Consider the following 27,785-nt stretch of genomic DNA (forward strand, 5'->3'; position numbering starts at 1 on the left):
ATGCAGGGCTGATGTGAGGACACAGCCACACTGCCGTCGTCAGCACTGGCCAGATCAGATTTAACAGCCCCCGCCCTCATCTCCACCCTCCTCCTTGAGTTTCCTTCATGATCCATGGTAACACTCTCCCCCTGTGTGTGTGTGTGTGTGTGTGTGTGTGTGCGTGTGTGCGTGTGTGTTCTTTTATCCTCTTTCATATGTGTGGCTTCCTCAGGCTGGCGAGGTTACTGAGTGCGGGGGCAGTGATGTAATCAGGTGTGTTATAAGGTGTGAACAACAGATCTGATAAAAGCGTGCTCTACACAAACATGGCCGACATGTTCAGATCAAATCACATCGTTTAGTCGTCTGATAATAGAAACAAAGAATTATTACACCTGAAAATATTCTGGGGGTTGTTGTACTAATATTTAGTTAATAGTTATTGTTGCTGTACCGTGAAAACCATGTATCTCCAACGTTGGTAATTTGTAAAAAAAAAAAATTTTAATTAATGAAAAACAAAACAAATATTTCTAAACTAAATTTAAAGGAAAAATAAATACATGTAAATAAATGTAAATGTAAATGTAAATGTAAATAATAATAATAATAATAATAATAAGACAAACAATAAAAAAATATAATACCACAAACAATTTAAAGTAATAATAATCATTGAATGACATTTCAACATAAAAAGTTAACATTTGGTTTTCAAATGACGGTGATTCTATACAATTAACCATATAGTTAGCTCAGAGAAAAATAATGATCAAGAAATAAATTAATAGACAAAACTATTTGATTAAAAAATAAAATATGGAATATATGGAATATATAATGTAACTATTAAATTACTCAATGTACAAAATGTCACCTGTAACTACTATGATAATTATGTACTATTACACCATCCGATTATTATCATTCATGCATTGATGTGAAAGCAGGATTTTACTGTCGCTGGTTGAGGTGGAACTCATTTATGGATTCATCTGCTGATTATCTCCTCCATTAATTGATTGATTGTTTAGTTTGTAAAAAAATCTGAAAATAGTGAGAAATACGGTTACAATTACCAAGAGCCCAAAGTGTCCAGTACAAAATTAACATTAATATAGAAAATACTACTACTACTACTACGACTACTACTACTACTACTAATAATAATAGTACTAATTAGGTTTGGTTCATCTGAAAATATATAGTATTTTTTATATTTCTAGTATTTTTCGTATTATATTTGTGAGTGAATGTACTTAATTACACTGCACACCAGTGAAATGGTGGTAGAAATCGTGGACTTTGAATCAAACCTGAAACAAACATAAAGAAGCTGCAGCTTTCTCAGACGTAGACCTGTTGATGGAGATTACAAAGACTCGTATGAAGCACGGCATTAACATCATTACATAAGACGGCTCCTCTAATCATTCTTTGAATCCTAATATAAGGCTGCCCCCATGCTAATCCATTCGTGTTGGCATAATCTATGGCCTGCTCTTGTCAGCAGGTCTTGGCCTAAAACTTGATGGTGTCACAGTGTACTGAAGCTTATTGTTGTTAGTATTATTATTATTATTATGTAAACTGTCATAATGCTGCGATTGGCCCCGGCCAGCAGGCTGCAGCCGGTCATTTCTGCAGCAGAGTCATCTTCTAAACATAGAGAGCAGATCTGATCTGCAGCTCAACACCGTCACACTCCTACAGCAGGTGTCACATTTATACAACACAGGTCGCATCAATGACGGGAACAAATGTTTGTTTGTTTGTTCTAAAAGGGAGCAAGATATTGCAAAAAAGGATAAACAGATATAGATATAACATAACAAGATACAGATTTATTTTTTAACTTGTTTTCTAATAACACTGCTACACTGTTGTTTGTTTGCTGTTGTTTAATCTTTGCACAACTGTTTTGTTAGTTAATTTATTACTATACTATTTCATTGTATATACTGTAAATGTTTATACTTAATATTTTTACTTTTTACTCTGTTACTTTAATTGCTGAAGTATATTTTTTGCTGCTGTAACAAACAAGTTTCCCCTTGTGGGATGAATAAAGTATCTATCTATCTATCTATCTATCTATCTATCTATCTATCTATCTATCTATCTATCTATCTATCTATCTATCTATCTATCTATCTATCTATCTATCTATCTATCTATCTATCTATCTATCTATCCATCCATCCATCCATCCATCCATCCATCCATCCATCCATCCATCCATCCATCTGTATAATGAACTGTATAATGAATCATTATAAATGATTTATAATGTGTTATGATTATCCTTATAAAGCATTATGCATATTTTCTGAGAGCTAATTATTTGTTTATACAGTGCTATAAGCAGATTACAACACATCATAAGTGTGCTTAAAATGCATTATAGACATGGACGATGATGTAAATGGGAAAAAAGCGGGAAAAAGGAATGAATGATTATTTATATAGATTGCATAGTGTTGGGTGGGATGATTGAAAACATTTTTTTATGTTTGTATATGATGTATGTATTTTAAACTTGTATTCACATTAATTGCATTAATTGTGAGTTGTACGGTTGTATAAATGTCACTGTCTAATGATGATAATAATGACTTTGTTACGGACATAAAGATTGTGACGGATTAGCAGTTCTGGTAAGTAACTTCTTTGTGTTATAAATAATAAACATTGTATGCAAGACGAGCAGTGAGAGTCTGAGCCAACTGAAGACTGATCATCAACACTTGGGGTTGAACATTGATCAGCTGTTTGCAAGGAGTGACAAAAAACATCTGCAGAAATATGAATAACAAATATCCCGAAACGTTTATAACCCCCCATTCTTAATTTAAAAAAAAAATGATAATCAAAGTTTATAATTAAGAGTTTGCAAACCCTGTACCTGTTTGCATACCTCACATTATTTGAGTGGATAATACATGTGATTTCAATAAATAATAAAGCAATAATGCTTTCACTCAGGAGGTCACTTTGCTCATACGATATTAAAAGGCACCACCAGCACATTATAAGTAAATTAAAGCTGCATAATACATGAAGAAGAGATGAGTCAGTTTGTTGGTTCTGTCCTAAATGCTGTTTCTGATTTTTTTTAACTTTTTGACCAGAAGACAATTCCAGTTTGAAGGCAATGCAGTCTGTTTAAAACGGTAATATATTGTCATTATAAGCATAGAGAGAACAAAACTGAAACTATAGAGCACACTATGGGTACTTTACTTTTAACATTAAATTAAAAAAAATAATTTGAATGTTCAAACGTTTGGTTTTCTGAGAACAAATAAGGTAGAAACTGAAATTTAGTTTGGGTTCTGGGTCGTATACAAAAAATTATAATGAGTCACGAACCAAACAATAGTGAATGTGTTGTTTTCAACTTACACTGGAAGAAAATCTGTGTTTCTAGACCATAAAGAATGTGCCATAGAAAAATGTATTTTCTATCAAAATAATATCAAGATAACTACACAACACTACACTCGACTTTGTGCAGGCACCTCTCGACTTTGCAGTTGTTGAGACGTAACAATCCCAGTTTAATCTGCTCAACATTACGATGTTTCTCAGGATCAGTTGAACGATATGTCATGCTTCACGGATACAAGATGATGCATCTGAAATGCATTCAGGTCGACTTTGTGGTGACTCAAAAGACAATCGGGCAACTGTGCCTGAGTTGCACTCATGTCATTTATAGGTTTCTTTGTGCTGGATTAGAATTTTACAGGGAGGACATGTTTGCTTTTCTGAAATTGAGCTCTTTAGTAAATAATCCCTTTGAATTTTGTTTCTTCATAAAAACAATGCAGATTTTTTTCATGAAAACTTCTCAGAATTGTGAGATAGTAATCTAAATATCTCAGAAAAACAGAACTAATGTTTACTTCTCAAGTGAATGCATTACGCTTCTGTAGGTTGTAACTATACTTTTCTTTTTTTTAAAGTACTCTTTTTTGCACATTATAAATGTGCATAAAATCAGGTGGATGGAAATCTACCTAGCATGTTTCCTGACTCTGTTTGGAAACAGGAATGACCCTATAACCATCAGTAATAATCAGTGTGTAATTAGGTGAATCCACGCAGAAAACCTGCAGGAACACTGATCTCAGAAGACTAATTAACTGGTAAATCTTACAAAGGTCAACAGTGTGTTGGCCAAGGATGAAGAGAGTAGCCACCATATGGCTAAAGATGCTCACAAGAAGTGTGTCTTTACTGCTCTTTTAATCTTTTGAGCTAATTGTGCTTCTTCTCCCCCCATCTTCTGGTGACTGGTGCCCAGGCAGACAAAATGTGGTCGAACTCTAATCTACTTAACTGCTTTCCACTTTGTTTTTTCCAATTATGGTGGAGCCTTGTTATTGTGGAGCTGGAAGTCGCTGACATCGACATTCATTTTGCCCTCCGAGCACATTTTCTTCTTTGAGTTTTGCAGCCGTGAAACGGTTCTGACTGTGACGACTGTTGTTTTGATTTATTTTTTCAAATATACAGATTAATACAAAATAACCAATTGTACAAAATAAATACATTTTTAGCAAGGATAATAAAATCAAATGACATGTGATAACGGCTCAAAGTCAGGATTTAGAGAGGATTTAAATAAAAAAAGCCAACATAAAAAGAAATCGGCCAATTTCTTAATATTTTATTCAATGTATTTACACTTTTTGACGTCATTCACAGTTATATTTTATATGAATGCATTTAAAAAAAAGATTGCATCTAATTGGGTAAAATAATAAGGACATGACTCCTCCATGGTGGCCCTGCTCAAACCAACGTGACTTAATGAGAAGGTGTATACCCTGAGCCAGAAATCTCCACTTACATACACCAAACCTTCCAGTTTCTAGAACCCTTTATTCCTAAAAAAAAATGGCGAATATGATTATTTATGCGGCTGTTGACAGTGTATTCTGATTAATGGAGTGATAAAAATGGATATCAAAAATTTCCTTTGTAAAACCTTTGACTTTGACTCAAATATGTCATCAAAATGAAAGAAGAATTTTGAGCCTCTTGAGTGAAAGTCATGTGTTTGTTTGACCCACCCATCCACTCGTACCTCCTCCCTACGTGGACTTTCTCGTTCTTCGTTGCCTGACTTTCAGAGCCCTTGCTCTTAACGTCTATTGCCGTGGCGTGAAATGACACACGCTACTTGGTGAGACAAGACAGAGTTATCATCAACTGTGCAGATCACTCAACTGAGCTTTTTTTGTCTTCAGCTCATTGTATTGGTTTTCTGACCCGCAACTGGCAGCTGTTTTCAGCAAACATTGTTCACCACCTGCCCAGCACCAACCGGCAGACAGATACAATTATCGACTGTCTGGTGAAGAAAGTGGAACATTTAGCTGCAAAAAACAACCGAAATTTTTCTCCAGAGTGGTGGAGACAAAAAACAGGCCTTAAAAGGAGATTGATTATGATTCCAAACAAACTGTTTCTGTGTGTCTGCTGGATGCAGCTTAATAAGCCGATGATATGTCAGATGTTGTGGTTTGAGCTTGTTCCTCAGTGGAAACTCAATTAACGCAGCTTAAAAGCGTTCATATGTCGGATGTAAGATCAGTAATAACAAGCACAGAACAAACAGTGAACAGAAAAACAAACAGTACAGATGCCAGTGCACAGATGTCAGAAACATGGCAGCTTGCGTCCTCTGAAGAAACAAACGATGAAAATGAGCAGAAAGTTGCGCAAGAGGACGATCACATACTGTCATTAACAACAGAAGTGTTGTTTGACACCTGCTTTGAATTATTGAACTGAAACATTTGATTTTCACAATTGAGTATTTTTCTTGTTCGTCTTTGCCTTTCCAGTCTTAATCACAGCAATATGGTACAGTGTTTTTCATTTTGGCCCAAATCGTCTGGCATTTTGGTAAAACAACAAGTCAATTTCATTTAAAGATGATTGCAAGGCTGCATGTTTCATATTCTCTGGTTGTTGGCAGCTTTGGTCCGCCAGTCTCCTGTTGACTGCAGCTTAACACCGCTGCCTATGTAAATGTCACATGTATGAATTCTAGCTTCTTAATAATAAATGGGAGACCCTCATGAATGAGCTAAATTAGAGTCGGCTAAAACATCAGCCATTCAAAACTCTATTATTCCCTCTGTGACCTTTTTCTTCTGGCAGCCAGAGGGAAGCGGATGATCTCTAGTTTGTACAAAAAAAGAGTGAAATGGGAGTTAATAAGCAGCTCCTCCGCAAACACTGGGGGTCATTATGAATTGGAGGCAATCACACAGATCAAATATACAGCAGGCGGAAATGGAGCTGGAATTTTGGAGGGGAAATACAACAAATTGAAGAGGCTGGTAAATATAATAATGTGCGCCTCATGTAATCATCCCTTTTAAATGCAGATACCGAAGAGGAGCGTTGACTGATGGATGCCCTCGTGGACAGAGGAGACACGAGGAGACGGAGCCGCATGGGAACTGGTCTAAAGTTACAGCTCGTCCAACAGAGAGTTTTAGAAGTCGTCGCTGTTGCTGTTTTTCTTCTGTTGTTTCTGTTCGCAGACACGATGAGGATGCGAGTCTGAGCAGCACCAATGTTCTGTCAATGTGACTGATTGATCCAGTAGATGAACAGTAAAGATTAAGAGGATGACAAATAGGCATGCTGCTTACACAGCGCGTGGGGCTAATCCTCTCCCTCCACCACCTCCACCCCCACCCACCTCCCCCCTGGGCTCCCTTTTGAGGCGCTGCCACCGAGGAAGCACCCACAGACAGTGACGGACCCCGACGGCAACCTGTTGATCTGCCACAAAGGACCTCAGTCCATCTGCATCTCCACATCAGAGGCTGCAACACAGTACGGGATCCATCTGCCCACCTGAGACCGCTTGAGGCTGGACAGCTGCATAATTCATATTTTTTTGATGCAACAAACCCAGAAGGAACTTTAACATTTTATGCATTCTTGATAATTCACAAACTTCAGAGAAGAGGACTAACGGTTTTGCAACAAAGTTTGTTATCTCCATTCGCCATCACTCCAGGAAACATTTTTAGTAAAACAAAAAAAATAATGATGGAGGATCACCTGTTGAAGATCCCCATGGTGCCGTCCTCTTCCCCCAGTGAGTCTTCTGGGGGCGGCGGGACGGATGACAGCAGAGGAGGTAAGAGTTTCACATGACCACCCGGAGCAACAGGTGTCCATGAAGACTGAAAGATGGGACACAAACTTGGCCTGTAGACTTATGGAGGTTTTAGATATTATCATGTTTGTTTTTTAGAATTAGTTTCTGTTTGAGTTTCTCAGGTGTGACGTCCCAGATGACAAAACAGTTTTGTTCCTTCTATTTGTTTAAATGTTTGACTTAAAATGCACCTGTTCAATTTAACACAACTTTCTTTAACACACAAGCATGAAGTAAAACTAGTTGATAGCTCCAAGGATTTCTTAAATACAAATACATTTGATCAGTAGTAGTAGTACTATGCAACTGTAAGCCATGCTGTCTGGATGTATTTATGATTAATGGGTTTATTCGGATTAATGTCAGTATCTCTGCATCGTTTGTGTTAGCTGTTAATCTGCCTCCAGCCATTTTATTGTTTTAAATTCATAATCATGCACTAAATGAGATTTTCAGACCTAACCGGCTGTTGCAGTAGACTGAGCTGACGGTACAGATGGCAGGCACACGTGTGGAACAATACCAGACCATATGAATGGCACTAACCGACCGACCCCGTGCGACTGTGTTTTGACCCGCAGCCAAGAGTCCATCCCCGGGCAAAGCTCTGAGCCCGGCTCTGGTCTGCAAAGTGTGCGGAGACACCAGCAGCGGGAAACACTACGGCATCTACGCCTGCAACGGCTGCAGCGGCTTCTTCAAACGCAGCGTGAGGAGGAGGCTCATCTACAGGTAAGAGATGCCCATGTCTTTCCGACAACTTTTTGTGACATCAACATCTTCCTTTCAAAAATTGAATTCATCAACTGAAAATATGTGCTTATTTTACTTGAGCATATTAATGCAGAAACACCTCAGTTGTTGTTTAGTGTGTCAGAGTATTAAAAAACCTGTGATTTGGAAAAGTAAGATCCAATCCCTTTTCACTAATAGTGAATTAGTTTGTTTGTTTATATTTGGATCATACGTTATGTTTTGTTTTGTTTGTTATGATTTTAAGTATTTTAAATTGAGGTTAGGATTAAATAGTCGGTTATGGTTTCAACAAGTGGCTTTCATTTTGGTACAAAAGGAGTATGAAGATAAATTTCAACATAAATGTGCATTTTTGTAATTACTTACAGTATCTCTGGTTGTTTTGAGTGGACTCTCTATTTTAAAGTCTCTGTTGTGGGTTAACAGGTGCCAGGCCGGTACAGGCATGTGTCCGGTGGACAAAGCTCATCGCAACCAGTGCCAGGCGTGTCGGCTGAAGAAGTGCTTGCAGGCCGGCATGAACAAGGACGGTGAGTGTGTTCAACTTACAAAATCAGATAACGCGAGAAGCATTCACAGTCCGAGATTGAAATGTGAAACTGCAGATGTATCTCATGATTATTTCCTCCTTTTCCTTCCCTGTCCTGTCCCTCAGCAGCAGTACAGAACGAGCGGCAGCCCCGCAGCACGGCTCAGGTCCGCCTGGACTCCATCGACGTGGACCCTGACAAGGAACACCTGGCCACCACGCGGGAGCCCACCTCCTCTTCCTCATCCTCTTCTTCCTCCTCCTCTTCCTCCTCAGTCATCACGTGGCCCCACATCACCTCCTCCATCTCCATCACCTCCTCTGCAGCCCCCCAGCGCTGCAACAGTCCCCAGAACAACCACCGCTTCATGGCCAGCCTCATGACGGCCGAGACCTGCGCCAAGCTGGAGCCCGAGGACGGTGAGGAGGGTTTGGGGATTTGACTTCAGATTAGACAGAAGGGTTGCTTTCATTTTATGGTGCAATTTCACCTTGTGTCCTTCACCACAGATATTGTATTCAATCCTGTGATGCAGGTGAAAGCTACAGGAAAACAACATTTTAAGAGCATTTTGTCTCCATAAATGTATATATTTGTGGACAAAAGGGTATATTGGGTGAAAGAAAATGTATCCAAGAGAGGTCAACATTTTTTTTTAAATTCATTTAGATGTAATATAAAATGTCCTAAAATCAAACAGTGTTAGCATGATGCATACAATTTGAATTTTAACACGCCTCCAGCAGTTAGGATGCTTATAGGATGCTAATTTCTTAATCACAAAATGATTGATATTGTGTTTTAGAGTGGATTTCTATCATGTTTAGTGTGTCTGAGCTTTCTAATAAATACACTAAAACAACCAATTATGCAATTGATGATAAAACACAATAAATACAATCAAAATATGAAATAATATACTGACTACGACTTTTTGCGGTCCTCCAGACATTAACATGCTTCCATTTTGCATGTGTGATATTCAGCATGTGTTAGAATGCTAACAAGCTACAAAGGACCAAAGTTAAAATGTTAACATGCAAGCATGAGTTAGTTTGAGTTCTGCATGAGCCTGACCTCGTCTTCTCTGATTTCAGTTGACGAGAACATCGACGTGACGAGCAACGAGCCGGAGCGAGCGTCCTCGGAGTACCACATGGCTCTGTACCCGTCCAGCTCCGAGAACGTGTACGAGACGTCGGCGAGGCTGCTCTTCATGTCAGTGAAGTGGGCCAAGAACCTGCCGGTGTTTTCCAACCTGCCCTTCAGAGACCAGGTGAGATTCATACATATATATGGTAGACTTTATTGTTACATTTTCACTTTCTGAGTTTATTTTGATTTTGCAAGTAAAAGTGAGACAAGATACAGTGTTCAGAATTTTCTTTTTTAAGTTTGTTGTATTATGTTGATCTTGACATTTTCACCAGAGTTTTTTTTTATACTTTCAAAATAATTTAGTAATCACACTTGGGGTTCTAAAACTATGGAATTCCATTCATGCTAGGAAAATAAAAATAAATAATAAGCTATAATACATATATATATATATAATTAAGCTGTAGGAAAAGACTGATTTTGGTTTAGTTTGATTATTAGTCTTTTGATTAAAATAATATATATATTTTAGTCAAATCGTAGTCTTGTTGAATTTTGTTTGTTTTAGTCCAGCTCTATTAAACAACAACTAAAAACATATGCAATTATTCAATTTGTAATATTAATTTTTTTTAAATGTTACTTTTTTAATTCAATATAATTGGCACTGGTTGAAAAAAATTATAAATGATTTAAAATTAAAGATTCAAACTTGAAACTTTTGGCTTCCTTGATCAAGAAGAATTAATTACTTCTAAAAACTGTTTTTTAATAAAGTAAATTTTAAACATTTTAGATTTTAGATAATTCTACAAACATTTAAATTTAATTATTTAAAAAAATACTTTTGTCTTGAAAATAAGCCATAACTGTTACTGCTTAATAAATATAGATTTTTTTAAAATTACATATTATAATTTATCAACAAGTTACTTTTCATCAGGAATGGGCTTTTTTTTAATTATTTAGCCCCCTTTGTACCTGCTGTTCCTAACCAGTGAAGCTAAACACAAAGCTTTATTTCCTTCATAGCTTTAACTTGACGACTCTTGCTCGTGTTCCACCAGGTGATCCTGCTGGAGGAGGCGTGGAGCGAGCTCTTCCTGCTCTGTGCCATCCAGTGGTCTCTGCCTCTGGACAGCTGCCCGCTGCTCTCTCTGCCAGACCTCTGCCCCGGCATGCAGGTAAAGACCAGCTACACCGGCCTGGACCTGCGCCTCCTGCAGGAGGTCTTCAGCCGCTTCAAGGCCCTCGCAGTCGATCCCACTGAGTTTGCCTGCCTCAAGGCCATCGTGCTCTTTAAGCCAGGTGAGGCCAACAGGATTCTGAAAGGTTGGCACTATAAAGAATCCAGAAGTCATTCAGGCTTCTGTTTAATGTTATAACAATGTAATTGCTGCCCTGCAATAAAACAGGCTGTTCTCATACACTGTGTGTAGCTGTACCAACGACAAGTAATGCACTGAAATTCATATATCCTTATAATCAATTTGTACATAATCGACTTAATCATGAGCATAGTATATAGAACGATAAAGTCTGTGTGAAGGGGTTGACGGGACACTGGACTTTCACCCAGGAAACCGTTGTTCTTGTCCTTAACATAAACGTTGAATTATTTGTTACATAAATTACGATCTTTTCCTCAACCTAACCAATTTGTTTTGTTGACTAAACACCGCAATGATTCGAGTTGCTTAGACATTCGTAGAAGTCATGAAAAATAACAAAATAACTTTTCGTAGGATATCATACAAATCGTTGTATGAGGATGCATTGAATAAGATTTTAAACGGTTTAATTCATTTTGCGATAGAAATAATTCTGCTGTAAATTAGTGTACTTATGTGTCGAGAGTGACACCAGCTCATATTACAGATATTCTTTCAGTATCTTTTCCACAGTGTGTGACTCACGTTGGTGTTTGCTCTCCCTTACAGAGACTCGTGGTTTGAAAGATCCAGAACAAGGGGAGAACCTGCAGGATCAGTCTCAGGTGATGCTGGGACAACACATCCGCTCACACTACCCCAGTCAACCAGCCAGGTATGTTACTTGTCTGATAACATCACTGCCACAGCGCTGCATACTTTACAAATGTCCACCTTTAAATACTTCTATTCTGTAAATCTAATTCTAATTGTTGTCTTTTCTTTGTTACTAAAGTTAATTTGTGATTGGAAATTAACTTTTAGGTGAATAATCTTCCTGTACTCCCACTATTAATTTCTCCCTTAAAGTTTGTTGAAAAGTTTTACTTTTATCTTAAAAGGACATATTCCAAAAAGATTTAATATAAATGTTTTCTATTCAGAATAAAGACATGCATGTTGACTTGCACTTTGCTTATTGACACGTGTGTTTGAAGTGTATTAAATTATTATGATGAGCAGTACATCATGAATGCATGCTTTTCTATTTCCTGTATACAGGAGTTGATTATATTTTTTGTTTCTTTTGTGTTTTCAGGTTTGGAAAGCTGCTTCTTCTTCTTCCCTCTCTGCGTTTTGTGAATTCGGAGCGGATAGAGCTGCTGTTCTTCCACAGGACCATCGGAAACACTCCCATGGAGAAACTGTTGTGTGACATGTTCAAAAACTAAAAACCTGTGCAGTCATCGAAAACCTCCATGTGTGGAGGGATGATATTTGACAGATATTTGCTTTGTATTCCTGTATACATATCAGAGATTCTGCGTGCTGTTATTGTTCCTAAAGGCCACTTTATTATTTGTTTGTTGTTTCCACATCAGGTCATTCTGAAAATGCAATCCAATTCGTGTCATCATGCTTGCTGTCTATTTGTATCATATTTAGAACTTGATTTGTGTCTGAAGTGACTCACGATCACATTTCATCTTTAGTGTTTCATTATTTTTGTCTTTTTGTGACATTTACAAAGCAGATCTTTATTTGTTTGGTGATAGATGGACTGTATGTCCCTGCTGTCAATAATGTGATTGTTATATTCATGTTTTCATGCCTTGATAAAGTAAAAAAAATGCTTGAAATTGTTTTTGATCTGTTTTTTAGTGTTGCACTTTACAAAAAAATGATTTAGCCCAAAGACTTTCACTAATGAGGGGAAATAGTTCCTCATGCATTAATTTAAAGATAGAAATATATAAAGAAAGGAAAAAAATGAATGGGACATAATGTGTGTCAGCTCCAACACAGATGAAAACTGAGTTGACCGAGACCTGAACCATCTGTGAGAAAGAGAATCAACCAAACAGCGCCCTCTTCTGTCTGATGTATCACACAAAACACACGCACACACACACACACACACGCACGCACACACACACACACACACCCTAAACATAATCTCCAAGTATCAACTGTCAATGGGAGTTACAGTTTTTCTCAGTTTGCAGAAGGCCAATTTCATCTCATGTATGTTCCAATTACTGTATGAAACAGACATGTTGAGTTTAAGGGCCTGTTAAAGGTTTTTATTGGATACAAACAGAAGTTTTGTCTTTGGGTAATAAACCTGCCCAATGAGGCTCTTGTTAAGAGATGGATGGATACAGTGAAAGAGAGTTGAACAAGAAACAGAAATGATGTTGTTCTTTGTTTCCACAGACATGTTGTCATTTAAAAATTCATGAATAATTGAAGAAACTAAAAATGTCATAAGTTATAAGACAAATTAAAATGCCATTTATCCTAGTCAGAGGTGGACTGGCAGACTGACTATCTAAAAATACTGTGCTGTGAAAGAAGAGGCAAAAACAGTTAAGTTAAACAAAAGCATCACAAAGTAAAGGACTGTCTGTCTCTTGTCTTCTTAACTGAGTTGTAAGTTGTAAGTCTTCCATCTGTATAGTGACAGTCAATTGTTGAAATGTGTTGATTTTCCTCCACTAAATGTCAGTCTGATAAGCGACGTCACTCAGTATTACTTTACCTTCTGATTCAAACATGTGAAAAACATCAGAGGAGCAGAGCTGGACGCGTAGTGGACACATCAAACACTTGTTTTTAAGCCAGTGCTACACGTGCAATTATAAAAAGATGACTTTGATTTAGCTTTTAGTAAATTAATTTATTCTTTTAAGAGCTTGAGGAGCATCCAGCACATTCATTTTTACATTATTTACATTATTGGCAGCATTTTTATGTTGAAATAGCAGCAGTAAAGTACTGAGGGTCCTCTGTGAGGCCCTCATGTCAGAAAATCCTGATCAGCTGGCCCTCTGCGGCCTCTGTCATGAGAGCGAGCTCACACATCCAGATTAAGAATCTTTGAACTCTCAAAGGAGATTCGTCTGATTTCACAGGAGAAGATTTAACTGGATCAGTCCATCTTTATGTCCCAGTTTGGTAAAGTTGAAGCTTTGCGATCTATGTTCTGCTGCTGTAACGTCACACTCTTACTATATTTCCCCTCAGTTCTTATTTTCATAATCATGGCAATATAACGTGATCTTAAACTGAGGCCTTACTCCACGTGTCAAATGATCCACATTCTCATTTTGGCCTTAAGCTCTTTTCACACAAAGGTTGTCCCTGTTTAAAATGAGAGATTTCCATCTTATTAGAAGATTAGTCTCTTAAGTAACAGGCAGAGGGAGGCAAACAGGTTATGGGTCACACAAAGTGCTTTCATTTTCTACATGAATACAACAAACATGAGACATTCAACTGTATCAGACAACATAATTGATTGCATGAAGAAAATCAATTGTATATATAAACAGTAACTGTTACCAAACTTAAAATATCAAAGCATCATATTTCATAAGCTCGTTCTTTAAAATATGGAGTACAAGTACCTCACATTTGTACACTACTTATAATTATAGTATAAATGCATTCCATCACTGAACAGATTGTATTTAAATCATAATAAATATGATTTCATCAATAATAAAGTTGAATGATGAAACCAGGTTTAGAAGTTCAATATTCTCTCTCTCTCTCTCTCTCTCTCTCTCTCTCTCTCTCTCTCTCTCTCTCTCTCTCTCTCTCTCTCTCTCTCTCTCTCTCTCTCTCTCTCCTTACTCCCCTCTGTGCTGGTGTTAATCTGCTGTGTTGAGCTCTCAGTTGAACTGGAATGTGTTTGGGTGTTTGGGCCAAACTGTCCCGACACGTTACAGCACCAGCAGGTCACTGAGCGAAGTCACCCGACTCGAAGGACGAAGATCCGGAGTCCTCTGGATCTTTGATCAACCTGCTGTTTGACTCGACTGAACCGCTGCAATGAATCACAGCAAGACCGAGTTTGAGCCTGTTGAATATTCCTACTATGATTATTCAGACTGGTACTCGGACAACGCAGAGCCAACCAAACCACCCAAAGAGTGAGTAGAAAACCTCACCATGAGAACCAAAGGTGTCAAAGGGGTGTTTGTAAAAAAAAAAAAGCTAATTTCCATTCCTATTTTCATTTTTGTTAAGTATTGATTATATGAAGAAGTGCAGTATAGGAATGAATTAGCTGATCTCTGGTGATTTATGAGAGCTGAAAGGTGGTGATTGTATTCGATGGATCGCTAATGAAATAGCAATCTGAGTTATCAGCTGTGCAAATCATAAAATTGTTGCAAAATATTTGCAGAAGCCGTTCTTTAAAACAATTTAACAATTCTCTGTCTATTGTTTTATTTTGTTATGTTCTAACTTTTGCCAATAACTGAGCCTTGTTTATTTAAATGTGTGATGCCTTTTTGTCACAGAGTTATTTTGCCATGTGACCCCACAGCGGACGACAGGATCTTCCACATATGCATGTTGTCGATATCTGTAAGTATACACAAGTTAAAAAAATGGACTGTACATTGTGTTGGATGTCATTTAGATTAGAGGCCAATTTTGGAGTGGCCAAATTGTGGAAGTACAACTTGCGGGTTGAAGTTATAGGTTAATGTTAGGATAGGTCCTTGGGCAGTTGACTTTTGGAAAGTTTTTCGCAAATCTAGGATTACCATTTAGAATTAAACAGGGGCCCGCCTTCAACAATGTATCTAGTTCTCATTATACATCTATGGTCAGCCATCACAATAGCTGGTGATTCAATCAAACATGTAAAGATGTCCGGATCAGCAATATCTGGCCACTGTGTTGGTCATTGATACACATGATCGAGGGAGAACTAAAGGGGTAAGGTGACAGACCGATCAACCTTAATTTATTATCGCAAATGCTAGACATATTAGACAGGCCTATAAAACTATCATCTGTTTAACAAAAAAATCGTAGATATCCCAGAAAATGTTATCAACGTAATCATGAACGAGGAAGTTTAAAGACAGCAGAAGTGATAGATAGATAGATAGACGTGTCCAACAACCAGAGATCTTTGAGCGAGGAGACCACTGTTCGTTCCCCATGTGGGACTAGAAGGCAATGTTGATTTATTTGTAACGTAACTTGCGTAATGTAGTTACGACAAATCCGTTGTTATTTTAACCCAAACGACAATCTTTTCCGAAACATAACTAAGTAGATTTCTTACCTAACTCTAAGTAAGTATTTCCCGATCTTTTCCAAAACCTAACCAAGTAGTTCTTTATGACTAAACTGAGTAGTTTCCTGTTAAGATAGAACTTTTTTTTAAAAGACTGTATTTAATGTAACAAGTGGAAATTGAAATGTTTTGCTGGACTGTCGTAAAAAAAACACATGGAGAATGAAAAGTAACTTTTCTTAAAATATCATACTTCAATCTACTCTAAGCCCAGAAGGGAAGTCCGTATGTGCAATTTGGCCATAAGTGGAACATGAGTGTAAATTTGGTCTGAAGTTTTTGCATCTTCCATCAAATCTTTTAGTGCTTTTTCTATGAATCCGGCTGCTTCAGGCAGACATTATTTTACATGATGCTAGCCATTATTTCGTCCTCACCCAATTACAAAGGAAGGCCTCTTTACCTCGGTCAGGGAACTCTTCATACTGTACACACAGAATGGACATTGACCGATTTTCCTGCTCATTAGATAATGTGGACTAAACTGTGACAGCTGGGTCACTGCAGAAATAACAAGATGTTGTAGTCTGAAGGATGTTCTCTGCAATGAGGTTCTTTATTCAATGACCTCATGACTGATTGGTCGCTCTATCCCAACTTCCAAATGCATCTACAAAGCGGCTTTGCTTTGTTATTTTATAAAGTTGTATAGTTTTAAGGTGATACTGTTGCTGCTAAACACTATGAATAGCATTAATTGGACGTCTTGTGCCATAATGAGGTGCAGTATAGTATTTTTGTAACTGGTTGTGATATTGACACATTCTGAAGCCACGAGTTATAATAAAGATATCCGCCAATCAGCTGGTGACTTGCCGGACAAAAATTACCAGTAGCAAATTAACATATTTGTTTCAAGTAAGAGGCTACAAGGCATTTAAGTAAGCACATGTTTTGCTGTAAGATAAAAGTTTAAATAGAGAACCTTATTTAAAGTCATTTTTCACAAGTGCTATGTGAAAAGCCGGGAATAGCCATGCACATTTTTAGCACGACAACTGTGCACAGCATGTTCGGTGCAAAACTCTTATTTTACACAGTGCCCGTGTCCACTCCACACACCAAAAACAAGCAGGCATGAGGCTAGCTCCGTTACAACCAACTGATAACTTCAGCAAATGCATATCAGCTACATTACCATCTTCGTCGTATCCAAGCTGCTGGGCGATCTCAAGCCATGCAATTTCCATGCTATTTTTTGTATTATTGCTTGGTGTGAATCTATTTTAAACAATCTTAAAACTTATTTACATAACACTAATGTGATGAGAATGTAATTTGATGAAATAGAATATTAAATTCGAGGTCTTCTTACTAACTTTTGATCCCACAGCTTTGAACCCCGTCACAGTCGGTCCTTGTTATGATATGAACAAATCTCTGAACATTTTCAGGCAGCAACTGAACCTAAAAAAAAGGAGAAAACAGTGATAATATTTAGTTCATGTTCCAGTCCAATATGTGCACAGATGTACAGTTACAACCCTAATGAGGAAGTGGTGTTTAAGAGGCGTAACAGATGTCCTGATGAATTTCATCTTTCCCTATAGCTTGTGGTCGTGTTAATCCTGGCAGTTCTCACCAGGAAAAACAAATTCTGCCAAGGATTTACAAGAGGATCCTCCAGTATCTTCAGGTGGGAAGTCGAGACATGAATAGGACTTTAGAGTGCCGGTTTGTCGCATAATATATAAACATTTCTGTTCATGATCTCACAGTCCAGCCAACTTCCTGGACCAGACTCAGAAAAAAGGCCTCGTCGTGGCTGTTTTTGGACTGGTGTTTAGCAAGCTAGCAATGCTGGTGATCGCCCCAGACCCTCTGCCTTTCTCCAAAGACACTCCAGCGAACCTTAAAGGTGAACATTTATACGGTTCATTTGTAATGATGACTGGAGCTGCAGCCATATGATTGTTTAGGTTTGTTGTTGAGATTTGATGCGCTTCGGTGATTGCTCTCATGGTTCTGATGGGAACATAAAAGGACAAACATATTTAACATTTCATCTTTTAGATAGATGTACAATCATAGAATGTGCAGTAACACAGATTAATCGGTTTGGAACTTCTTCTTAAAAAGGCTTTATACACTAGTTATATTTTTTTAGCTTTTTTTAGCTTTATAAACTTATTATATTAAAATGGATGCACATGTTAAGTAGTTCCTGGAAGTGAATTTGATCACTCGCCGGCCAAAGTGAAGCCCTAAATGTTGCGTATGCTTGTAAGCGTACCTTGCAATATTGTGGTAATGATTAGGATGTTGGTCTTAACACTTTGTGTTTAATTTGCGATTTTGGATCCCCAAGTAGCAATATCATAAAAAGATTAAATTAAGTGATTTAAGGGGACCCTGAATAAATGTAATTTTTTGATAATCAAGTTACATGGGTAAGAACAGAAGCTAGCTTGGAAAATGGGGAAGAACTGCATTGTCAGTTATGTTTTGAGAGAAACTCTTTGTTTCTCCCGGATGACATTTGTATGTGTCGTATCACAAATACATTTAATCACCTTGCATGAGTCTGCACAGGACTTTCACCCACACCCGTGTGAAACCAAAAGTAACGTACCTTTTTAAACCCAAAATATGATCTTTTACTCAACCTATCCAATTAATTTTGGAGTCTGAACCTCAAATGATGATGCAGTTTGAAATACGGAAAAAGCATCACTAGCAGTTAAAACACCATAAGCTGATTCATGTATGTAGAAATGTTAAATATGAAACATATTTGGGGTTCAGAAGCGTTAAGATCCAATGTGAGGTCACACATCAGAGACCGATTTTCTTAAATCCCTTGTTTTTCAGAGTACATGAAGATAATCGCCATCTTCTACTATCCTGTCCTGTATTATCCTCTGATGGTCTGTTGCACTCTGCAGCACAAAGCAGGTTATGTGTTCGGGACGCTCCTCTCCTTTGGTCACTTCGCGGTCCTGGTGTGGCAGAAGTTTGACTGTCCAAAGACTCCAGAGGTGAGACACCAACAGCATGTTAATGTTTTAATCATGGTATACGTAGCTTTATATTACAAATATAATTGACCCGTGGCTAAGCCCCGTCCCCTTCTGCTACACCGTCAAGCTGTCAGAGCTATCAAGGAGCCCACACTCTCACTAACTGCACACCCTTAATAAATATGTAATTTTTGGAGAAAAAGAAATTCATAGAGAAGCTGACAGAAGGGTCTATGATATGTGTTTTAAGGATATATCCAGGATGTTAAACTAGTTCAGCGCAAAAACAGGTTAAAACATAAAGGTAGAAGCTAAAGCCTACAGATCACCGTGTAAACATGAACAACATGAGACTGAATACAATGAACTTAATTTTTGGGTTAAAAAACAAACTTTTGACAGCGGATGATCTGGACAATACCTCTCGAGAACATTCTAAATACTAAATGTGATTCTCCTCAACTGAGACACATAAAACCACTTCTCAAAACACGTTGTTGAAATGATACATTTTTATTTACATTTTCCTCCTCACAGATCTATAAGTACTACGCTCTGCTTGCAAGTCTGCCTCAGTTGGCCTGCCTTGCATATCTCTGTGTCCAGTTTATTTTGCTGTTTGTGAAAGGACCAAAGACTGACGAGGTGAGAAAAGTCAGAATACAGACATTAACATTCAGTCAGGAGAAAAGTACCAAATGTCCACTCATTTTTCTGCCTTATGATGTGTGTAAATACCAACATTTTAACTAATCACAGGCTGTCGCTGCTGCAACTGAAGTAAGAAACATGAATTTCAACTATGTAAAACATAACCATGATTACTGTAAGCAGCTTGTGCATAACAAAGTGGGTTTAGCTCAGCGTACTCAAGCAGATTATGACGAGGGAGGTGATATTTGTTCCCCTTTCAAACATATTAATACAACAGAGTTTCTGTTTTAACAGCAGGTTTAATCTGTGTACAGTCTTTGCTGATGATTTAGAGGAGAAATCCTTGTGGTGAGCAGGAAAAAAAAACACTTTCAGTCATTATTCTTTTACTTTACCTTCAGGTTTTTGTTGTATTTTTATTTATTCTTGTTAATTGTTCATTAACATCCATTGAGAATGATGGTTTTCTTTTCACATCATGATGTTTTCAACCAAACATCGATTGAAGCTCACAGGAATTAGAAGAAACAAGACCCCAAGTAACACAGAATAGAATAATTACTGTCACCTTGAAATGATGCTGAAGAGTTACGCTGGAAAACGTTTCCACCGTTAATTGTGACGGAAATCAAAACACATAAGCCACTAAAAATAACTTCCTCTGATATAGTGGCTCATCATAACTCTGAGTTGTATTGCTCCTAGGACCTTGACAGCAGCTACTACACCAACTATGTGAAGTCGCTTCTCAAGAAAAAGTCCTCGACTGCCAGGTAAATGGAGATAAGGCAGCAAATTTATGTTTTTTTCCCCTTCAAAACGTTTTGAGAACACGTCACACAGAAGATGACGAAAGCCAGACATCCATGTGGTCATTAAAATGGAAAATGATTTTATTATTACACATTGAGCTGAATCAAGACATGTAATGAAACAATGGGGAAATAGGAAAAAGAGAATAAAAAATAATAGTAATATAATTGTAAGCAGATATATGAATAATAACTATTTTGAAAAGTTAAATAGTAAAATAAATAAGGTACAGAAGGCATCTTGCTGAAAATTCAAAGAACGAGCATTCGTGCTGTACAGTATGTGGCTAACATCCTTTGTTCTCTATGTTCTGTTGTAGCTCTTCAACTACAGATAAACCAACGCTGGCAGAGAGGATACTGGAGGTGCCTAAGAGTTATATTTATATCCCAGAAAAAGGTGTGTGCACTTAAACGAGTAGAGTTTTTTTCTTTTAATAGCGGCCGTATTGTATTCATGTCACATTCAGTGGAAATCTGAGTTTGTATAACAAAAATTCAAAGCAGAAGCTTTGAAGGGATGCAGTTATGTTGAGTCCTAAATTGCTGTGACTGAAATAAACTCCATTGTGACAGATGTGACCGGGACTTATTTTGTCTTGCAGTGTTTCGTTTTCCACTAAAACTGGCTGTATCAGCATTTGTTGCCCTTGTGGCGATATATCATGTAAGTCTTCCGTAGACCTCTTAAATCAGACATAGTATAGTTACTCCTGTTTGTCTTTGTGAAATGATGTGAAATTTGTGTATATTTCAGACGGCGTTGTTGTTAGTCGTCCTGGTGGTCCCCACTCTCCACATTGTCCGTGCTGGTATCGATGAAAACATCGCCTTCCTGTTGCTGGGGTTTGGGATCGTTCTGTCAGACGACAGGATGGAGGTCGTCAAAATTGTGACCTTCTATACTTGGCTGCTGGAGGGTATGTGGGGTTAATAAAAAAAAGAAAAAAAAAAAACTTTCAACAAAAATCTGCAACCCATTCTCAATCCTAACTTCTCAAATACAGACGCTTTGTGAGTGCATCTTGGCGTCTGTGACAGATCCACAGAAGCAAAATGTTGCGTCTGTACGAGACGCACTGGGCTTTAAGTCCAATGTAAACCCATTCATATTGTTATTAGTCGGTCAGAGCAACTAATGTAGTATAAAAAAAAGCAAAAAAATTCATGTAGGGTGATGGGTCAAAGATACACAGCACTGTGTCCCGTGCCGTCGGCAACTTCTGGTTCTGAAGAGTGACGGCAATGCCCAAGTGTCTTAAACTTGCATTCTCTCTAATGGCCACCAGGGGGTGACTCCTCTGGCTGCAATAGGGAAACTGATTGTATGGAAGTCTGTGAGAAAATTACCCTACTTTTCACTTCAAGATGGCGGCGGCCGTAATCCAAGATGGTGACAGACAAAATGGCAAAATCAAGGCTCCAAAACAGCAGGTCACAAATCAATGGGCGACGTCACGACGACTACATCCACTTCCTATGTACAGTCTATGGTCACGTGTGAAACAAAAAGTCCATGTTGACATTTAGTCACACCGGTCATTAGTTATGTGAGTCATTAGGCACTGGCTCGTCACTTGAGATGTTAGTCAGTCAAGTTGACGTCAACAACGCTCTTTTCCTGATCCTCACTAAGCGGTTTTGTTGACTAAACCTTGTATATTTTGAAAAGACGCTTTTGACAAGCCGTCCCTGTCACGTCCGAAACTGCTGCTAGAAGTGTATATAGAGCATCATAGTTGAAGTTTAGCAGCACTGGCCAAGTGTCGGTATTTGAGAAGTTGGGTTTGAGAATGTGTCGAAATCTGGGAGTGTATCGTTACAAGATAAATGACTCATTTGGTTTTTCTTTTCCACCATGTTGTTTCGCAGTGTGCTACCTCTCTGCGATGACCCTGTCTTGTTTGGTCAGTCTTATCATGCTCATGAGGTCCATGGTACTTCACAGGTAAGTGCATTAAAACCTTGAGGTTCATCGCTATCTGCCCATTTCAACTGTTTGACGAATAAACCAGACTTTTGTTTATAGTGCAATTCTCTTAAACCTAAAGAGGCAGCAGTGCAGCAGAGTTCATACCATTTTTTGACCACACAGGTTTTATACACTGCCTGGCCAAAAAAAAAGTTGCCACCAAAAAAAAAGGTCACACACTCTAATATTTCGTTGGACCGCCTTTAGCTTTGATTACGGCACGCATTCGCTGTGGCATTGTTTCGATAAGCTTCTGCAATGTCACAAGATTTATTTCCATCCAGTGTTGCATTAATTTCTCACCAAGATCTTGTATTGATGATGGTAGAGTCTGACCGCTGCGCAAAGCCTTCTCCAGCACATCCCCAAGATTCTCAATGGGGTTAAGGTCTGGACTCTGTGGTGGCCAATCCATGTGTGAAAATGATGTCTCATGCTCCCTGAACCACTCTTTCACAATTTGAGCCCGATGAATCCTGGCATTGTCATCTTGGAATATGCCCGTGCCATCAGGGAAGAAAAAATCCATTGATGGAATAACTGGTCATTCAGTATATTCAGGTAGTCAGCTGACCTCATTCTTTGAGCACATACTGTTGCTGAACCTAGGCTCGTACCTATTTGCTTGGTTAAATCCAGGTGACGACTTTTTTTTTTTGGCTAGGAAGTGTATGTGGCCTATTGTATGTGAAGGTACATTTTCTCTTTCTATTTAGGAATTAAAGAAAGCATGGAAGCGTAATATTAGATTTGTAAGGTGTCACTCTGTGATTTACTTCCTGTCAACCCAGTCAAAAATGTCTGGACATGCCACTGAGGAGTCACTAGTAAAATAAACCTTCTTTAATGTAGCGCAATCAGTACATTTTTGGGTCACTTGGAGGCAGTGCAACAAGCTATAAAAGCACTATTGACATATTATCACCTTATGAAATAATATGGTGAATATGTTAGAAAACAGTTTTCTATTTACAAATCTTCAGACCAAGGGTATCCAAAGTTTTTTCCCTTTCAGGGCAAAAACTGACACTTAATGGTGGGCAACGAACCAAAAACAAACCTCTTTTGTATTTCTTTGGTAAGATGCAAAATGGTACTAGGATCCCAAATTCCCTAAATTTACTGACTTCCTGTCCAGATATATTGCAAATTGCAACCAAATACAGTAACACTTTTCCATACCGTCTATTGGAACATACAAAATATTTTTCTGGCATACTAAATAGTTTGGTATTATGGGTATAAAATCACTCAGTGTTTAATGGTTTGTACTGATTAGTTTCATGTCCATCAACAGCCAGTCACCTCACCTTCTTTAGCCACCTTATATAAACCTGTCGACTACTCTCTGATGCTTTGTTACACTTGAGATTAGATTCCCACGCCTTCCTGTTTGAACCTCATGCATCACTGTTTTTAATTTGTTTTAGGTCAAACCTGAGAGGACTGTATAAGGGAGACGTTTACAGCATCTATAACAGCCAGAAGACCATCCGTCCATCTAAACCTGGTATTGTCTGTTGGATGGGTTTGACCGGATACCAGGCTGCAATCGTCTGCGTCGGTAAAGCTCAAATAGTCAAGAAAATCGTCACTGATTTTTACTTTATTGAAGGAAAATGCTGGTTATATTCAGTGTTTTCTTATTTTCAACAAATCTCAAAAAGAGACTAAAACCAACAACAAATGAATCCTTCTAGCAAGTGTTGTTAGGAGGATTACTCAAAGGATACAAGGTACAGCGCATTTTGAAAGTAATCAGACTTCTTCACCTTTATTTCAGCCTTAATATTTCAGCTTAAAACAGTTTAAATTCATTTTTCCCTCATCAATCTACACTCAGTAGTGCCAAAGCAAACCAAAAAGACGTCGCTCAAATCAATCAATTTAATTTACCACAGGTGGACTCCAATCAAGGTGAGATTCTCAAAGATGATCAACAGAAATGGGAGGCACCTGAGCTGGGTTCCTGATTGTAGATAGAGTAGGGAAACAATGTGAATACTCTCTGAATGCACTGTAGTTATATACAGTACTACAGCATCCTGCTGCCACCAAAACTCACTGAATCACCAAATGTGGATTAATCCGCCGCTGAAAATAATCCAAACAAATGCACTACTTCCCCCTCTTTATGTTGTGTGACCAACTGTTTCATAAAGTTATCAAACTATATTTATGATCTGTTTTTTTAAATGTTAATCTTCAGGAATACATTTGGGCTGAATGTAACAGACAGGGACAACAAAGTACAGTATCCAGAGACAGACTTTGGTCTTTTAATGGGATTTGTTGATGATCTATATCAAAAATATAAAAGGTTATCCCTTGATTCATTCTAGATTTAAAGAGTAAAGAAGGAGAATCCATTCCTCAGTTTGTCACATAGTTGTTAATGAACTACTTCATTAAAGAATGCTTTGAAAAAGAAGTAAAATACCTTTTGTACATGTGTTTTAAAAAATGGCCTGTTTCTGTGTTGTGTTTTGCAGGAATGGCAATTCAGACTGTTGCGTTTTTCATCTGCTTCTTGTTCCTGGTGTTTCTGATCATTATCCCTGTGTTTTACGGTCGTAATGTCATCGCCTTCACTATCGTGGGGAAGGCGTGGTGAGTCAGCAACCTCTCATGTACATTACCTCTTTATTAAAATGTGTTATCAACAGATCAAAACAGAGATAATATTTAATTGATTTTTCAACCTTTGTGATGTCTCAGGCCGGGCTGGGTCACACTGACCTTGGTTACAGTGCTTCAACATGTGACTGCTAAGTTTGCTTTCATTAAAAAGGAAGCCGGTACCAGAGACTTGAACAACAGGTTTGTAAAGCTCATTTATTGGAATGGAGTTTGATGTAGTGTGAATAATGTGTTGGTTAGGCAATCAAAGAAGTGGAAGAATCCCTTACTTTTCTTTCACCTGCTGATCAGAAAAAGATTAAATTCTTGAGATGAAACCATTGAACCATTTTGATTGTTGATCTTGGGTGTTGCACGGGGCCGGGTCTGCTTTTGAGGATATGAGGTCACATCTACTGTATTATTTTCTGCAAATATGAGGGACCTGGAGGTCCTTTAGTAACCTGGAGTGAATTTCATTTTACAATAAAAAAACTGCTGAGTATTTTTTAGGCTGACTGTTTTTTAAGACTCCAGAATTTTATTCTTGGCAGTTTGTGAGATTTTTGAAACACCGTTAAGGCTTTCTCTTTTGGGAAATAAAAAATACAGAACTAAACTCAACAGAACAGTTAAAGAGTTACCGTATTGCAGTTTTTAAAGTTGGAGGACTCACAAGGGATAGATTACAAAATAAATATAAGCCACAGCGGCCAAAGTAGCCTGACTTTTAGTCCCTATAGGGTCAAGCTCCAAAAATACTACATGATGCAACTCGAAATCTTCTTTTGTATATTGTCTATAGCAATAATATACAATATATTTAATATTTTTGCACTCGACTAGTCACAGTACTGCAGTGTTCAACTGTGGCATCTGTGGTGTTTTGAGGTTGATCCAACGTGAAGTGAAGCGATGGGGTTCCTTAACATTAACAGCTCCTCCAAAACCACAAAAGACATTTTTACATACAATTTCTTTTTGCAGTCTGAGTGGTACGAATCATGCCAAGTAAACTGATTTGCGGTATGTTCCTTTACCTCAACAAAGAAAACAAAGACAACCATCCTAATTCTTTCTGAAATATTTGATGGTGTTTTGCAGAGAGAGTCTGTTCCTCCTGACATACCTGCTGTTCCTGGTCAACACCGTAGTGGGACTGATAGTCGCAATATGGAGAATGGTGATAACAGCTCTGTACAACATCGTCCATCTTGGTCGTATTGACATCAGTCTGCTGCATCGCACCGCAGAGTCTTACGATCCAGGTATAATATAATATTTAAAGGCAAACTACGGTATTGAGGAACATTATATGTCAAGTGTTAGGTAAACAGACCATACTTTTAAGTGACTTATTTACTAGTTTTGTACTTTGGAAGTAATTTGTTAATGATAATATAAACATTAAATAACTCCAACATCAACTGAAGATATTTTAAGTAAAGGTCTCAGTCTGACACTAGCCATACTCTGTGACCTTTGACCCCATCCAGCCTACCGATACTACGCCCACTCCCTGAAGGTGGAGGTCAGCCAGTCACACCCGGTGATGAAGGCTTTCTGTGGGCTGCTGCTGGACATGATGGTCGAGGGCGGCAGAGCTGGGCAGAAAATAAGAGACGCAGAGGAAGGTAGAGACCCTGAACTGCAAACACACCCACACACACAATACATATCTTCACATACGTGTAGCCCAGCCTCACATTTGACCTGTCCTTTACAGAGTTCGCTAAAATGTATTGAATTCCAGTAGTGAATATAAAATCTAGAGCCGCTGTAATGCACCCCTCAGGCTATACTGCATCAAATTTCATGACAATGCAACCAACAGCTGTTGAACCAGGAATGTGAATGTCTTTGTCCCAAAACTTGTCAAAACCTTTCAATGTATGAGTGAAAAATTGGACCTGCTGGTGGTGCTAGATGAAAAAAACATACGTTTCATATCAACGTTTCTACATACGTGTATATTAACATTATAGTGTTTTAACTGCTCATGGCGCTATAGCCGTTTCGAAAATGTATTGTCAATTACGTTTAGGTTTAAGCAACAAAACTACTTGGTTGGGTTTAGTTTTTGGTTACATAGCTTTTAGTACATCATTCTGGGTTTTACATCGGACACAAACACTGGGTTCTCCTGGGTGAAAGTCACATGTTTTTCCCATCCATCCACATAATTATTTCGAGGAACAATGAATGAGTTGAAAAGATTGTTTCTCCAAAATGTTTGTTTCACCCCATTTCAATCCTCCAGAGGGTTTTTATAGGTTTCCCAGATATCAAAACATATGTACATACGCAGTGACATGCAGTATTTTCAGTGTGGTGTCTCATTCAGCCCTGACAGCCTGCTCCTCCATGCTTTCAGGGATTCAGGAGAATAGGCCAAACAAGGCGACCAGCCGTCAGAGGATTCGCTCTCGCTGGCAGCTGCTGTACACGCTGGTCAACAACCCGTCCCTGCTGGGCTCCAGGAAGCACTTCCAGACACAGCAGACCTCGGAAATCGTCCTGAACGGGACCCCCAAACGCAGCTCCAAGAAAGGCAGCAAGAAGGAGCCTGCCGCCGTGCCAGTCCAGCCCACCGAGACCCCAACAAACCAAGATAAAACTGATTGAGATCCTTAATATACTGTTTGTAGTGTGGTTGGCAGTATACTCCAAACTAAATCTGACTTAACAAGTATGGCATAAAAGTTATACTTGAACTTGTAGAAACATTGTCCT

General features: G+C 38.2%; 2 protein-coding genes across 2 annotated transcripts; both read left to right on the forward strand.

Moving 5' to 3' along the window:
* Positions 1 to 7,062: 7,062 nt before the first annotated feature.
* LOC306698994 (photoreceptor-specific nuclear receptor-like) lies at positions 7,063 to 12,163 on the forward strand (the record flags this gene model as incomplete). The annotated part of the gene is made up of 8 exons (XM_079163495.1): positions 7,063 to 7,156; positions 7,759 to 7,909; positions 8,360 to 8,463; positions 8,592 to 8,882; positions 9,561 to 9,739; positions 10,629 to 10,869; positions 11,502 to 11,607; positions 12,031 to 12,163. The coding sequence occupies 8 exons, from the start codon at positions 7,063 to 7,065 to the stop codon at positions 12,161 to 12,163; spliced, it is 1,299 nt and encodes a 432-aa protein (XP_079019621.1).
* A 2,605-nt stretch (positions 12,164 to 14,768) lies between these two features.
* LOC306696871 (receptor for retinol uptake stra6-like) lies at positions 14,769 to 27,677 on the forward strand (the record flags this gene model as incomplete). Its single annotated transcript, XM_079160589.1, has 17 exons — positions 14,769 to 14,869; positions 15,245 to 15,311; positions 17,586 to 17,671; positions 17,754 to 17,893; positions 18,847 to 19,013; positions 19,533 to 19,640; positions 20,355 to 20,422; positions 20,782 to 20,861; positions 21,067 to 21,128; positions 21,219 to 21,381; positions 22,334 to 22,409; positions 23,864 to 23,997; positions 24,926 to 25,043; positions 25,152 to 25,253; positions 26,157 to 26,320; positions 26,549 to 26,686; positions 27,427 to 27,677. 17 exons carry the CDS (start codon positions 14,769 to 14,771, stop codon positions 27,675 to 27,677), a joined length of 2,025 nt encoding a protein of 674 aa, XP_079016715.1.
* Positions 27,678 to 27,785: the final 108 nt, after the last annotated feature.

The sequence above is a fragment of the Pholis gunnellus genome (assembly GCF_910591455.1).
Source record: "Pholis gunnellus genome assembly, chromosome: 1".
NCBI lineage: Eukaryota > Metazoa > Chordata > Actinopteri > Perciformes > Pholidae > Pholis > Pholis gunnellus.